Genomic DNA, 16,164 nt, shown 5'->3' with positions numbered 1-16,164 from the left:
ACACTTGTAGACATTTAGTTAAATGAGAAAAGGTAATAATGATTCTCAAATAACCTTGTAATTTCTGCTGTGGTGTATTTTATTGCTAACAGCTTTTTAAAAAAATGGTTGTTATATAAGGGTGATTATCCATGATTATAGGCCATCAAGCCAAATATATTCTATGTTCTTTATTAGTCTCCAAACATTTTCTTATAATGTTTTATGTTTCAAGACAATCCATCCTTAATATTCTCCACTATCAGTATATCCTATATTTGTAGCGTGAAATCATAATATTTGCTACCTCTGACATTTCTCTAAAATGATTACATGCACCTTCTAGTAAGAATAAATATTTAAGGAGTCACGAGAATGACAGTGTTAACTTCACACAACCTGTCCTGGCATGTCTTCTTAATTTGCTATAATAAAATGTCTTCATGTGGATCCGTATCACTTGAGGGGGCACTGGTGTGATGAGTACGTGCTCATAGCCTGAAGCAGACAGGTGCAGCCGCTGTGTGCTGAATGTACTGGGATGCTGAATGTGCCCTGAGCTCAGCAGGCTCCCGGGGCCATGAGGAGATCAACGTGACAGCCGGCACCGCCTCATGACAACAAACACGGAGTCCACACACTCAACCATGCACGGGTGCACGTGGTTATCATGCTGGGACAGCAATGTCGATAGATAGAGCTCACCTGCCTTCTGCTGAGAATTAAATCAATATTATTATATACTACTGGATGCATGTTGTTATCGATATTATTATTATTATCATCATTATCATTATTATTACTATTATTATTATTACTATTATATTATTATTATTAATATTATCATTATCATTATTATTGTTATTATTATTATTATTATTAATATTATCATCATCATCATTATTATTATTGTTGTTGTTGTTGTTGTTGTTGATAATAATAATAATAATAATAATAATGATAATAATAATAATATTGCTTGCATTGTTAATTGACCATTAATATTAGTATTTGGCTACTCGTATACATGCAGCAAAAGAACAAACTAACTAGAAAATCAAATATTTTTAATCGTTCTTTTACAAAATATAAAATAAAAAAATGTAATGTTGAAAAAGCAAAAAAACTCGATAAAAATAACCACTAGTGGTTCTGATACCTATTTCCTAATTCAACCAGTTTAATACATTTATTGAACAATATTTCAAGATACCTATAACAAACAATCCGAGTATGCTCAATGTAAACGAAAATAAAGGAAACGATTCTAGGACTTAACATAGATATAGAATACCAAAATAATCAAACATAAGTTCGGACATGCTAATTTTATTCATTTGGAATGGTAAAATTATTATTGAGACTTCACTCTTTTAAGACTTGATTGAACTGAATTGATCTGACGTCATTGCAGCACAGAAATCCCGCAGGATAATATGTAACCCTGTGGCGACCACAGTATCTGAAATATGTTATTTTCTGTTTTGATTGTCAGTCGGTATTGTATCCACTCTCCTCTCGTGCACCAGGCCTGTTGATCTCCTGCACTGGTTTTCTGCCAGCACGTTCCCTGAGCCGTGGCGAACACAGCCTTGTTTCCATACACTTCAGCATGGTGGTACACGGGATCCGACACTCCCCGCCTCCTGTGCTGACGTCCGCAGCCGCCCGCCCACTGAGGCTCCTTATCGGCAGAAAGTAGGCGGTCTCTCCGCTGAGGATACAGCGCCGTTTAACACGTGAGCCTCATGTGACAGAGGTAGGTCAGGCTGAGCTGAGAGTCAGAGGGTTTATTTAACTCGTCGCTCTGTCCTCCCCCACTTTCCCAACGCGCCACCTAAGAGGGTTGCCTTTCTTTCTGCGGAGTGATCACGGGGTTGAAATCGCAAGGACTAACTTTCCAAAAACAACCCTTACATTGGTTAAACTGTTATTCAATGAGAAGAAATTAACAACGACTTTTACTGCTTTTTGAAGCACTTTAGTGCATTTTACGACCTTGTATTTTTTTCAAGCGTAATAAATGCCAGTCTATTTGTGACTGCGTTGGAAAAGTACCTCGACTTTGACTGCGTAATTGGAGTAAAAGAAAATGGAGCGAATTCCAAGCGCGCAACCGCCTCCACTGTCCAAACACCAGGCTGATATGTCAGACGTGCAAGGGTAAGTTTTACTCTCAAAAAATGACTTTACAACACTGACAAGTCTTTAAAACTTGTTTTCTTTATGTTTTTCTTTCATTCACTCCACTAAATAATTTCGTTGTATCTCATTGCACTTTTTCTTATTTCTGTAGGATGGATTACCCGATGTATGTTTATAAACCCAGGCGGGGGATGAAGAGAGGAGAGGAGAGCAAGGTGGGTTATTATTTTGTTTATTGTGTCCTTGTTACCTAATAACCAGCGCTTTCGTGAAAGGGTGTTAACTACAAGGGAGGAATTGTGCTGGCAGTAGTCCTGTAGACCCATAAATGGTTGACCTAAATCTATGCTATGACATAACTCCTAGAGACCTCTTTATCGGACTGCCTAGTTTTCAGAGGGCTGGATGTGAGCTGCTGAATTAACCCTTCATTTGCTGTTTCTTTGTTGTTGCAGGAAACCTACAAACTGCCTCACAGACTTATTGAGAAGAAAAGGCGTGACCGGATAAATGAGTGCATCGCTCAGTTGAAAGATTTATTGCCAGAGCACCTGAAACTCACGGTGAGTTCATGCTGTTGCAGAAAGAGGGAATGGGATTTACTGAATTGAGTTGCATGCGCTATCTAGTGGTTGTCTCTAGTATTGCAGCCTCTGTACTGTGTGCGTCAGCAGCTGGTGGCTGACGACTCATACTGAAGAGATCATGTTCTGTCATTGTTTAAACTGGAGATCAAAAAACAATTTAAATAAATAAGCAATAGATTACCCATTTTAATATGATGATTTTTTTAGACATAATACGTTTTATCTATGGCATTTATATATATATTTTTTACCATATAAAATAGAAGTTTCGGTTATTTGTATGCCTAGTTATGCCTCTGTAGTGGTCTGGTCTTCGAATTGTCAAAATCCTGTATACACAGACCGTAAAGCGTAGTCTCCATGTGTTATATAAGAAGTGAGGTTGTGCTGACGCTCTGTGTTTCCTACAGACTCTGGGCCATCTGGAGAAGGCTGTGGTTTTAGAGCTGACACTCAAGCATGTGAAAGCCCTCAACTCTCTTCTCGAGCAACAGCAGCAGAAGATCCTGGCCCTGCAGAATGGCATGCAAATTGGTAAGTTGCAGATCACACACGTGCAAACACACACAAATGTATTTGGACAGAGATGGTTTTGTTGGACCAAATGCAAATTTCTCAGCTCAATGCACAATTATATAATTAAGTCCAATGACAGGCAAGAAAGTGCATCAAATACAGCTACATTATTTGGGAAATATCCCTTCTGATGTGTTTTCTGACTTTTTTTGCTCTCTCTTTGTGTCTACAGAGCAGCCTACTGTCAGCCAGGAGAAGTCTGAGGAGATGTTTCGCTCTGGCTTCCACATGTGTGCCAAGGAGATTCTTCAGTATCTGGCCAATCATGAGTCTGAAAGAGATTTCTCACCATCCCATGTCATCAATCACCTCCACAAGGTAGCCGCAGAGGTGCTGCAAGGCCCAGTCCGACCACGCACTCCTCCCAGCCCTCACCCTGAGGAGGCCCCTGCCTACCACCAGCACCAACCTCACAAAGAGACACCCACCAGCCTCCCACCTAAACCAAGCGAGGGCTACGGGAGGAACTGCGTGCCCGTCATCCAGCGGGCCTACGCTCCAACCAGCAGTGAGCAGAGTGGCAGTGATACAGACACAGACAGCGGCTATGGAGGGGAGCTGGAGAAGGCTGACTCTAATGCTCAACAGGGTCATCCAGATTACTACAGGCAGGAGAGCCAGCTGAAGCGAGCGCTAGATGAGAGGCAGAGTTCTGGCATCAAGCGGGAGGATGACGAGCCACGCCACAAACGACCCCGTGTTGAGTCATCAGAGGACGAGCTGCTGTCAGGCGGAGAATCATCATCCTCCTCGAGTGGCTACGGAAGCTACATGAGCGTATCTCCGAACCATCCACCACCTCCTCCACATCCCCTCTGCATGCCTTTCTACCTCATTCCACCCTCTGCTGCAGCCTACCTGCCCATGCTGGAGAAGTGCTGGTACCCCGGAGCAGTGCCCATGCTCTATCCTGGGATGGGAGGATCTGCATCCGCCATGCCCAGCGAAAGGCCACCTCCACCTCAGCTGGTGTTGTCTCCAAGGGGAGGCTCTCCAGCTCCAGCCATATCTCAGACCCCCATGGACTCCCCTGCCCTCCTTCAGGCGCTAAAGCAGGTACCACCCCTCAACCTGGAAACCAAAGACTAAGAGATAGGAGAACAGGGGTGAAGAGGTGATCCTGTTCTAGTATCTAGACAGTAATAGGACGGAAAACAAGACTGAGCCTTCCCATAATCCCTCCTCATTCCTGCCGTCTGTTCCTCACAAAACAAGAGGACTTGTAGAAAGGTGGAGCGGAGAGGATGCAAAGCTCTGGTTGAATGTTTAAAGCTCAGTGGTATTACACAATGCAAATGTATCTTACAGACTGGACCTTCCCTGCACAAACGCATATAGACACAAACATACAAACATACATACACACAAACACACACACACACAAACACACACACACACACACTTGGTTGAATGTAAAGAAAGTTTTTAGATGCTGCTGTTAAAGAATACGCCGATGACACTGATGCACTCACTTGTAGCTGTTGCAAGATACGCCATCTTTGTACTTTAGAAAGTGTTGCACCAAATATTAGAGTTAATATGTCACCCAGAGTTTGTCGCCTATGTCCTGTAGGTCACCATTATCATCACTGAAAGCACCCTTCAAACCAGTACCATAAAGTTCAAGGGTTTCCTCGTGTGTACAGACAAAAATAAAGGGTACACCTGATGCATGGATGAAGAAATGGGCCGCAACATGACCACACTGAATGAGAAGTCTTGTTTTTCATTGACAAAAACAGACGGCTAAGATGGATTTTTCTGTAATTATTGTTCATAGACCTCTTGTACATTTCTATTTTTGATACCTGTTCTTGCAGTCTGTCCATCCAGAGAGATAGAAAGTGGACAATTGTACTTGTGTACTCAGAAACTGTGTACATACTGTAGCACTGTGCTGGACCTGGTCTGCATACTCATCATGCATCTGTTTCTGCTCAAGTCAAACCTGGTGTTTGTTCTTGCTGTTGCCTTTTACTTGTGAAAAAGCTGATAAATCTCAGATGTTTATTCTCTGTACTACGTATGAATACTGGAGTCAAAGGAGCGAGGTGGAGAGAAGTGAATGTAAAACATTTTACCAGAAGACTAGTTTTCTATAGAAAGAGGTACTTGAGATTTTATATTTTGGGACCTACATGAAAGATGTTTGATGTACATATTTTGTCAATAAATGTTGGTATACATTATATAAGTGTAATAATAAAGTATTTTTTTCCCGTGGAAAATGGCTCTGACTACTATATGTATGCGAAAGAAACTGTATGTCTGTGCATGTGTGTGTAGTGTGACAACAATCCAACAATGAAATACAATCCGTTCAATTTTAGTTCCTCGCAGCGCCGCTCAGCACTCATGTCACAGGGAACACTTATGTAATGACAGATCTGCAGCCTGGCTCTCCTGCTGCTTATGCGTCTGTGCCTACTAATAGAACAACAAGTGGATCCGCACGAGTGTAAACAGTTTCAGTTAATCACATGAGGCAGCGATCAAGATCCATCTGCATCTTGTCAGCAGCTCTGACGGGGACACATGTTTTCTATTGGTTGTTTGATTCAATATGAAATGCCGTTGCTTCCACATTGCATCAGTATTTCTAGTAAATCCAAACATGTAGATGCATAAATCCCAACAACCACTTATTGCCAATTCAGACCAAGTAATGTCAGTGCTCAATATCACCAGTTTCTTAGCCTCAAAAAATGATCTACCAGAGATTCAGAGCTCAGGAGAGTTTTTTTTCTCTCACTATTTTCTGTTTGTTTGTAAAAAATATCCCAAAGCAAAAAAATACTTTGCACATCTATTTCATAGAACTGTTGTGAAGGAGAGCAGGATAATCAAAATTGTAAAGTCACACATGTCACAACAAATTCAAATTACAGCAATGTTTCAGTTCAAGACCTTTATCTGGCAGTTTGACAAAAAGTACAAGAAATCTTAAAAAATACATAGCTGCAAGCATGCAACTAACATTATCACATCAGATCTGAGTCAGTGAACTAACAAATTAAATAATGAATAAGAAAATTCAGCTTCCTGACTGGGAGAATTTTCTCCTGAAATGGTCATCTTTGTCATCTTTTTCGTAAATTTGTTTCACGAGTAGTCCTCACTTTTCATTGTGACCATGAGATTTCATCTGCAGGCTGATAGCTCATGAAAAGTACATGTTCATGGGGTCTAAATCATCCAAGCCTAAGGTTAATCAAGAAGGGGACAAATGTTTGGCATGTGCATTGACACTGCTAAATCTCTTTCTGAGTGCCTAACATATATAATGTATTACCTAATTTCAAAAGTTGTCTTCATGTTTGTTCATAGCCTGGAATACCAGATAACCCAAGTGTTGCCGAGGATTTACCAACATTTAAATATAAATACTGCCAATTCTTCACTTGATCTCCCTCTCCTTGAAAGGCCTCAAAATGCAGTGAAATCGTTGATCTTCTATTGCCATCTGCTGGTGATTTGAAATACATGTGTCCTCTCAGTTACAGTCAAGATTATCTTTCCATAAAATTTGAAAAGAAACATATTATACTATTATTTTACATCATGTCATCCTGAAATATCTATTAAACATGAGAGACTGGAATCTTCATGTTTGTTTCAATATAAATATATTTTAATTCAATGTTGATTACAGTTACATTCATAAAACAAATAAAAATTATGATTTTAGATTTCAGTCAGCTAATACATGGCAGATGGCCTTAACACTCGGTCTACCAGAATTCTGCAACTACTAGAATGACCATAGAAGTTATTTCACTGCTCAGACATTATTTGCATATAATTTGGATAATCTATAAAAAGATCTAAGAATACATCGATGGAATAGGTAAAAAAAAAACACATCAGGACACAGAATGAAAATTGTAAGTAATGAGTATTTTATTTATTTCATTGACACCATCATAACTTCTCTGAAATTACACATACAAACTCGAACTGAATCCATTTTCTTTGTGAAATGAAATCAAATGTATCCTGCCTTGAAAATAGGTTGGTGTCATCATAGGACCATAACAATGAAACGTCAACTGTTTGTTGAACAATGTTGCCATGGCAATGCAACAAATTGTTGTGTTTGACCATAAAACAGAAACTTGATTACCCATCAGCAGAACTTCACTGAATTTGTATGATGAGTGTCCTGTCGTCAGACATGGACATGACAATTATGGATAACTGTCAATTTTGAAAGCAGTCTAAATTACTGCCTTGGTAGTTTGAGTGTTAAATGTATCACTGGAACATGTTATGTGTAAGATGTACTCCTTCTGTGAGTAGTTAACATGTAATTGTCTTGATGTTCTTTAAAACTCGTGAACTACGTGAATGAAATATATGAAAATAATGTGCCTCCACCGTGAATCTCATTTTTTCTACATATAAATCAATATAAATATAATTTCTACATATCAATCTGATGCTGTTATAATAGTTTGACCGATGCTACAATCATGCAAAAGTCCTGCACACTAGCAATCTGCTGTTGCTGGCATAAGCTCTTGATCACTTGTCGCTGTTTGTCCTCCATTTTGGTAACACATGACACCCCTAGTGTTTATATCCTACTGAGACTGCACCTTTACATTTGGCTGGGATTTGCTTTCCAGAGCAGGGGAACAACTGTTTCATGTGGATGCTAGGATTTAAGGACAAGTTTGCTTGACAACATGGTATAGTTTTGGCAACAATGTTTGGCCTTAAGCTCAAAATATCCAGGGTAGGAAGTGGACCCTGAAGAGGAGGAAAAACCCTGGCAGAAGTCTTCAGCTGTGGTCCAGCAGTTGACTGAGGTAAGCAGGATCTGGAAATGTGCAATCTTTGACCTGGATTGGGCTGAGATTGACAAGCTAACATGCTGTGAGGGTGGCTGAGGGAAAAGGAAAGACTACGTGGGACTAGAGTCGCCCCTTTGGGACCAAGTTTCAAACCCAAACGCCTGGTTTTCCTCCGAGGTTCAATGTGAACCAACAGGGGCTGTTCAACTGTCAGGCTGCGACAGAACCTGCGAACACAGGAGGTGATCTGACCTCCTGTTTTCCCCTTGTCTCCTCTCTTAAGAAATGTTGATGTCAGCTGCCTCTTTTTATCTCCAACAGTTTGGTTTTCCTTGTCTGAATGGAGGAAAGCAGAGATTTTGGTAGACCTCTGAGTTGATGTGTTATGTGCTGTTTTAACACCTTCTGATGATGACTGGTCAAATGATGACTGAATTTTAAAAGGTGGTTTAGATGTTGATCGCCTTATTGGGGCTCCTTCCACCAGCAGGTTCACGCCCACATAGTGAGGCACTTCAACTGCAGCCTGGGAATGCAATGGAGTAAAACACAAAGAAATTAAAATAGCAAAGCATTGTTAAGCAAAATTTCCCTACTAATTAACATATAGGCTTGAGGCTAGCAGGATCTGAAGCCTCCTATTATCCAATGTTTTATAATTCTTGGAAAAAATGGAATGTATGAAATTAAAACCTAAATAGATACATATTCAGCCATTGATCTGGCTTGTATTATAAATTGAAAAAGTATAGCTTAAATAACATACTGGACTTACTTCACTTGTGTGAAGCAACATACATTGCTTTAATTCTAGTTTAGGAGTAACTTCAAGTTAAGTCAAATAATTTTGATGGAATACAAAAAGTTTGAATGAGCTCATTATGGACTGTTAGATAAGGTTGGTCGAAACAGTAACATACAGCTAATTTCATCACAAACAATGTGGCTAATAAAGGCTAATAAAGCTGAAGAGGAGGATTGTGAAGAAGAGGCCTGTCTAAAGAAGCTTCTTTCAAACTGTAAGTTGCATTCGTGGTTTTAAAGTCAACTGTTTCTGTTGCTTGTTGGGTGTTTCATTAGCTACAACTTGCAAGCAGCCACTAGCTAGCTAGCTGGAATTGTGTGTGGTTGTTTTCATTCTTTAAGTGAATCTGCCTTTCCTCAAAGTATTTAACTCCTGCAGGGATACAGTAAATTGTTTCTCACATCTGAAGTATCTTGTGCATCAAGAGACAATTTATTTTTGTGAACATTGATTTGGATAATAATCATTTGTAGTGTTTGTAGATTATTTTTTCTCATTTGTTTTGTTGATTAGTCATGTACAGATTTAAATTTCCATTACATACATTTGGTAGCATACATTTCAAATCCATACCAGGGATAGTAATAGTGATATGTTATTGTTTGTTGTCAAAACTCATTAACTCTTAATGAAGACAATCTAGTCCCCCCATAGCTCCCCCAATCCCAATTCTTTGACTCAGCTACAGGTATATTGACCTGTTTGTAGATCAGCTGAAAGCCTCCTGTGTAAGCATTTGGATCAGTCCGTCTGTCGAGAACAACCCTCAGTGTGTCCTGTTGCACAGCAGGGCAGAGGCGAGCAGTCACAGCAGTGGAACAGGCCATAGTTGGACTAGCATTAATCTCCAGAAGCCAGGGCCTCAGATCCCTGCCTAACATAAAGTCCGCTCCATAGAGCTCAAAGCTTGCCTTGCGGGGCTCAACCAGATCCTGGGTTGTCTGCAGAGCTCTGACCACCGCTTGTTGCATGCCTGGGACCACCACTGACTCCCACTCTGCCCCACGGCCTTGTTGTTGCAGAAAAGCCTTAAACTGAGAGCAGGACCACATGTTGTCGTTGGGCACTTCTAGATGGCGGTCACTGGATAGCTGGAAGTGCTTCTGGATGGAGTAGTTGCACAGGTGGACTGAGCTGAGGAAAAAACACAAGTGTAAAATGTGATCGAAATAAAAATCCTCCCAAAGACGTTTCAAAAGTATCAGAGATACAAGATACAGCAAAGATTCATTTTAAGTCTACAACATGTTTTTCTTTTTATCTGACCTGTCCAGTGACTTTGTGGAATAAGGCTGAGTGGAGAAGCGCAGGTAGCATTCTCTGTAGAACCAGACAGTCAGAGGGTTCCAGTCGGTGACCAGGAACCACTGACGAAGGTCAAACTTGGTGCCATGGACCAACAGGGGACGTTCCAGGTATTTCTGTACCACCCACTTACTCTCTTTGGGGACTCTATCACTGTCTACGAGGGCCAAAATCTCATCCAGACGATTCATACACATGATACCTGGGTGGTTGTTGGGGTATATATAAAAGACAAATAAACTGTGCTAAAAATTGAGGCACCAAAGAGTACATTGCAGCCTCCTAAGGTTCTGTGTAAATATCTTTTTTCCAACAAAAAAACTCACCTCGTCCTCTTGACATGGCACCTGGTTTGATGATCCAGATGTTATTGAGTCCATCTGTGTTTAGCTGAGGGCAAACTTCCTGCAGCCTGATTAACATTGCCTGGCAGCGCTCCACAAACGCACTGCTACCCCTGATCAAAGCACCTTCACTGCATGCAAACACAGGACTCACGGACTTTATCAGAGATTTACCTTATGTTGATATTGTACTTTTACTCCAGATATTAATCTGCAGAAACCTGTCAAAAGCGCTCATGTATCCACCTTTTGAAATAAATAAGCATGGAAGAAGTGTGTGTTGATACTGATACCTGTCCATCTTTGCTGCTAACTGTGTACAACTTGTTTATCGTACTGTTAGGTATCATTACCACGCACATGCACAGTTAAAGTAATGAAACCTCTAGGCCACACTTTAAAAAAATGAAAGGAAGGTTTATATTGGCACCATTCATTAAAAAACAGTGTTGTCCTGAAAGTTTAGCTCAAGGACATCAGTCTATATGTGTTTTCTCTACAAAGGGGCACACTTGGGCTGTAGCACTTTCCCGTTCAGTCTGAACCAAGGTTATACTCTATAAATATTCGCATGTGATGTTATCTCAGGTATTTGTTAACACAGCAGAGTGGAATTGCAACATGCGTATGTCTTTCCACTGACCTCTCCTTAATGCAAACTCTACACATAACTGACTATATTTAACCCCAACCTGAGTCCTGACATGAACTTCACATAGTGTTAAGAAAATCTATCTATCTCATTCTTGAAGCCTGCAGGAAAAAACATACTCACTGCACAACCTTGTAGTAATCTTCCATAAACTTGGCCCACTGCCCCTCTTCCACTGAGGGGGGTGTTTCTACAGTCACATCAATGTCACTGTGCTCTAAAACACTGAGAAAGTCTTGACACACATGTACAGCCAAGTCGATAATACCAGGAGCAACAAATTGTTGATGGCTGTCATTCATGTCTGTGGAGAAGATAAAGATTGACAAACAAACTGTGACACTTCATATCATGGTCTGGTCCTATCTTTAAAGATCCATTTGGGGTTTTTGTTCCTTTTCTATCAGCTGTTTTTGTTTTTTCCTCACCTTCTGCTCTGTCTTGCTTCCATTTGCTTGTCTCAACCACATGCTGAAGCAGGCTGGTGCATGCTGTCCTCCTAAAATCCTCTTCAAGACATAGAAACAATTAACAAGAGGGCACAAGCCAAAATGAAAGACAGGTCAGGTAGTTTTGCTATAAGAAAATGTCCTTTCTTATCTTCTACTTATCCTCTAATTTACAACCACCCCATCTACTCTTCATGCATCTTTTATTCAGATATCGTTGTTAACACTAGACACATTATCTCAGCTATGAGAGAGCATAATGTTGGCTATGTGTTAATGGAAACATACAGCTGACCTTTGAATGAATGCTTTTCATCCTCAGCCCCAAGCCTGTAGCACCTTGGGAAGAAGGTGTCAGGATCTGCTGCATCAAACCACCTAAGGTTACGCAAGTTCAAACAGAGCCCCACCTGGGAGAAACAAAAATATATAGAGCACAATTTGAGGTTTGAACATAGTGAGAAGTTTAAGTGTCATTTATTTGACATTCTTTAGCACGGGACCTTGGTGGTGAGCGCTGCAGAGTTCGCATAGTGGTTGGTTACTTGGTCGTTGTCTAATGAATGGCAGTCTATATAATCTCGGCGTGTTGTCCAGTAGAAATATGTTGTTTCATTTCGAACCAGGCGTGACTAGAAGAGTAAAGGGAAAGTTAAGTTAACAAGCTGACTGAGAATCACAAACAAACAAACAGTATAATGAAGGAGAAAATAAATGGCCAACATATGTGTTATCATGTCACATCTTTTACGGCTTTGGTAATACTATTGTTGATAGCATAATGAAAGCGGATGCTTTTATTCTGAAAGGTAATGCTGGTGAGAGAGAAGTTTACAACATTTTTCAAACCTAATCAACAAAATCATTTTAAACTAATATTAAAGCTCGGGTTGGTAGTCTCGGAAAACTAGCATGAATTTGAATGGAGCATTTCCTCAGGACTCCGTCTAACCCCTCCCCCCTCCCCTCAGAGCACCTCCGCTCACATGTACGAGCGCCGCTGCTTTGCGACTATATGATCGTGACTGATTCAAAACCGGTCCTCACCAAAACATTATCATAGTGAAAGTTAAAAACACAAACAAACATGGCTGCTGTTAGTACTCACAACTGTCATGCTAGCATTATCCAGTTGTACTGGTGACACGATATCAGGAGAAAAGTTATAACACATGTAATACTGTAACAGCTCTACTGTTTGTTAAACATGTTCAGTGTAGATGTTCTTAATTTCAACAGTGTTGACAGTTCAGTCAGACAACTCACGGATACTCATAACGTTTATTGCAGCATACAGTATTGTGTTTGGCGTATGGGCTCTGAACCTCATTACTCCTCGTAGATGATTTAAATGCAGACATTTAGGAGTAATGATATAGGACTAACCCCCCTCGGAGCCTGCACGTGGATGCCGGGGAGGAGGTGGGTACAAAGTTTTCACACAGCACTGAGCAGAACAGCAGGAGCACTTGCAAAGCGGAGGCAGAGACAGGGAGACTTGCAGCTGAAATAGACCGCCAATGAGAGGATGTTGAGATCAGCTGATAGGGAGGATGATGACGTGTCAGTATGAATGAGCGCAGCTCGAGTTGTCTGCCTGAACTAGCTTGCAGGCGGCGCTCCATTTAGTGAAGGCATCAGGATAGGTGTAGACTCAGAGTGTGAGAGCCAGAGAGAGGAGAGACGAGAGAAGTTCTTCATTCATTCAAACATTGATTGTTGCTTTGTTGGTTGGCGTGGTCACGGCCGACAGTGACCGGTTATTAAAGCTCAACGTGTTCACGAATCTGCTCGTCATCACTACAGTGTCCGGACGGACGCTACAATACATATACATTTTCTGTAGGACTTACTAAATGTCATTAATTCTTTTGCTTGTCAGAGCCCCCGTGGTGAGAACTTTTTAGACTCTGATCCGGACTACAGTCCTGAGCAAAGCACCCATCGGGTCAGAGGGGACAGGCCCGAGGTCGAGCGAGAGGGGCAGTCAGTAGAGTCAGGGGAAGCAGAGGCAGGAGACGGGGACGGGGAGTGCACGCTTGGGAAATGTACGTGCAGGAGGCGGGCAGAACAGCAGGACAGGATTTGATTGGTTTAAAATTTTGGGACCCAAAAACAGTGATTGGTTGGTGTTTTCCCAGGTTTACTCCGACCGTAGATAACAGCTTTTCTTCGCTCTTTTTTAAGAACACATTATGTATTGATTGCCATCGAGACATAAAGATCATTTTAACGGGTATAACAAAAAGTGTATCTAAATCTGACTACCAACCCCAGCTTTAAGACACAATTCTTTAAATATACTGTAAATATATCATACTCACTTGTTAGCAGTAATCTCTTGTGCAGTCCACTTGTTAACGTAAGCGGAACTACGGTTCATACAGCTGTACAACATGCTTGCTAGCAAACACAACAATCCTCCAACTTTATAAAACTACGAGAGGGGGTTATTAAGTCACTCTATTTTAAACTAAATGAGACACTAAACATTTTCAAATCTTGTGTTATTTTAAGCAAGGTGTTGAATTAGCCAAATGGGGTCGTATTTTTATCGTTGGGAAGTAAAAACAACTGCAGCTTCTGGCACATCTCTTATGTGTGTACCTTTAGCACTCCATAGAGGCTGCAACTCTGTGGGCCTCTAAACTAGAACTGGTAATAACAATAACATCAACTAACCTTCAAGTCCAAAGTGAATGCCATAGATTGAAAAATCCAAAGTTATGTTTGAGTACAGTTGGACTCTTAAAGGGCTGAATTGATACATTTTGTAAAGATACTAAAGGAAAGTGTGTGTTTTTTGTTTGTCTTTTAGCTCTTAATGATGTGTTCTCTCCATGGATGGCATGATCAGGAGGCCCCTGAACCATTAGATATTTAGACAGAATATTCTCCAGATGCCATGATAACACTAATTGCACTTTAACTTGATTTCAGACTGCATAAGATGTCAGTGTCATGTGGGTTTACCAGAACTTTATCTTACCATGAGGTTGTACATGTCATCAAGGGTCTCCTCTTTCTCGCCTCCATCGACTCCGTCTGTAAACAGGTAGAGAATGACAGGGGAACTTGTGCAGGCTTGCCGGCTTGCATGAGTGGAAGGGTTCGTATAAAAAGGGTTGGGGTCTGTGTAATAGGTAGGTTTCTGTAATTTGGTACACAATAACACAATCAATAATTTATCAGGTAAATGAGTATCCATCTAAAAAAGAGCTCCAATTACAAACAAAAAAGGCCGTCCAGCACTTTCAGCTTTAAAGGTTAAGAGAGAGTATTTCGGACCTCTGTTGGTTAAGTTTAAATCCCTGAATGAACTAAAAATAAATGTGTCTTCTTCATTTTGTTTACTGTACTTTTGTTTGCCTTCTGCAGGATTTTACAGTGCGCTCAGATTACAGTGTGTGGTGTTGGCTTGAGTAATCCCCCTTGTTTTCTTAAAACGGAACCATATGGAAACCCCGAAGGCTCATCGTCTCACCAGAAACATCAGCACAGACATCACCATCGTCTCTATCCTCTTCTTCATCACCAAGGCAATGAGGTGTTCTCTGCACAGGAGGGGGCAAACGACGTTCCACCCACCCTCTGGCCCATAAAGCAGCACGGATCACAGGATAAGGTCCATGCACTGAAAAGACTTTCCTCAACTGAGAATGAGTGTAAGAGAGAAAGGGAGAGTCAAACAGGATACACAGCACAGTTGACAGTGGTAGCTGTATACGGAGGACTGCTCGGGACATGAAATCACCTTTACTGCTTTTTCTACCAGTGTTTTAGCTGTTTTTAGCCTGTCTGGCTTGATGGTTGGCAGGCTTGGAATACGGCGTTGTAATTTCCCATCTGCTGGAGCTGCTGTGGATTGTAGTACTGAGACACCTCTGCTTGGTTACATTTTTTATTAAAAAGTCAGCATTGGTGTGCTAGATATGAAAATGTGTATTCACCTACCTGACATTTTCCTCAGGTTACTTTTATGTAGTTCTCTCTACAGTTTGTGAGTTTGCTGCATGCGCTTATGAGGAAACCATGTTTTGTACTGTAAAAACAGAAATGTTTAACAGCATTAAAATTACCTTATTGTATCACATACATCTCTATCTCAATTGTCTAGACAATTGGCAACCAACTCTAAGAAATCAATGGGAGGCATTAGTAACCACAGCTTATATTAAATACATATCAATAAAAAAACAGGCTAGATTTTAAGTTGAAAATGAACACACAAACCTCAGTAACCAGATTCGCTCTTTCCTGCTTCCTTGGTGCTCGCGCAGACCGTTCCCATAACAACCGTGCATGCTCCCATTGAATGTTTATATTTGCCATGGCAACAATAGCCGGAACAAACAGGACGCCATACAGGTGGATGGACTATCAACCTTCCTCAGCCACGAGTTGAAAAAAGTCGATCCGTCATCTGTACGTTGCAGTGCGGCCTGCACGTGAAGGCGGCGTGCATGGGAGCGCTTAAAGCAGAGGCAGGATAATACACATTGTGTTCTGTATCTGCCCTGCTGAGC

The 16,164-nt window shown here is 41.0% G+C and overlaps 2 protein-coding genes across 4 annotated transcripts; one reads left to right on the top strand and one right to left on the bottom strand.

Moving 5' to 3' along the window:
• Nucleotides 1–1,720: 1,720 nt before the first annotated feature.
• LOC117818458 (class E basic helix-loop-helix protein 40-like) lies at nt 1,721–5,515 on the top strand. The gene is made up of 5 exons (XM_034691337.1): nt 1,721–2,142; nt 2,276–2,339; nt 2,580–2,687; nt 3,122–3,245; nt 3,460–5,515. The coding sequence occupies exons 1-5, from the start codon at nt 2,072–2,074 to the stop codon at nt 4,374–4,376; spliced, it is 1,284 nt and encodes a 427-aa protein (XP_034547228.1). The 5' UTR covers nt 1,721–2,071; the 3' UTR covers nt 4,377–5,515.
• A 1,648-nt stretch (nt 5,516–7,163) lies between these two features.
• On the bottom strand, nt 7,164–16,140 carry ttll3 (tubulin tyrosine ligase-like family, member 3). 3 transcript variants are annotated; one of them, XM_034690884.1, is made up of 13 exons: nt 15,872–16,140; nt 15,593–15,680; nt 15,393–15,496; nt 15,123–15,291; nt 14,628–14,683; nt 12,142–12,270; nt 11,934–12,048; nt 11,618–11,698; nt 11,313–11,493; nt 10,520–10,668; nt 10,155–10,395; nt 9,587–10,022; nt 7,164–8,609 (listed from the first exon to the last, which is right to left on the bottom strand). In XM_034690884.1, exons 2-13 carry the CDS (start codon nt 15,597–15,599, stop codon nt 7,857–7,859), a joined length of 2,421 nt encoding a protein of 806 aa, XP_034546775.1. In that variant the 5' UTR covers nt 15,600–15,680; nt 15,872–16,140; the 3' UTR covers nt 7,164–7,856. The 3 variants fall into 3 exon arrangements, with proteins under 3 accessions (XP_034546775.1, XP_034546695.1, XP_034546849.1); XM_034690804.1 differs by having other exon boundaries at nt 15,393–15,511; nt 15,872–16,139; XM_034690958.1 differs by having other exon boundaries at nt 9,800–10,022; nt 15,393–15,511; nt 15,872–16,139.
• Nucleotides 16,141–16,164: the final 24 nt, after the last annotated feature.

The sequence above is a fragment of the Notolabrus celidotus genome, chromosome 1, assembly GCF_009762535.1.
Source record: "Notolabrus celidotus isolate fNotCel1 chromosome 1, fNotCel1.pri, whole genome shotgun sequence".
Lineage (NCBI taxonomy): Eukaryota > Metazoa > Chordata > Actinopteri > Labriformes > Labridae > Notolabrus > Notolabrus celidotus.
This window is presented reverse-complemented; position numbering and strand designations above follow the sequence as displayed.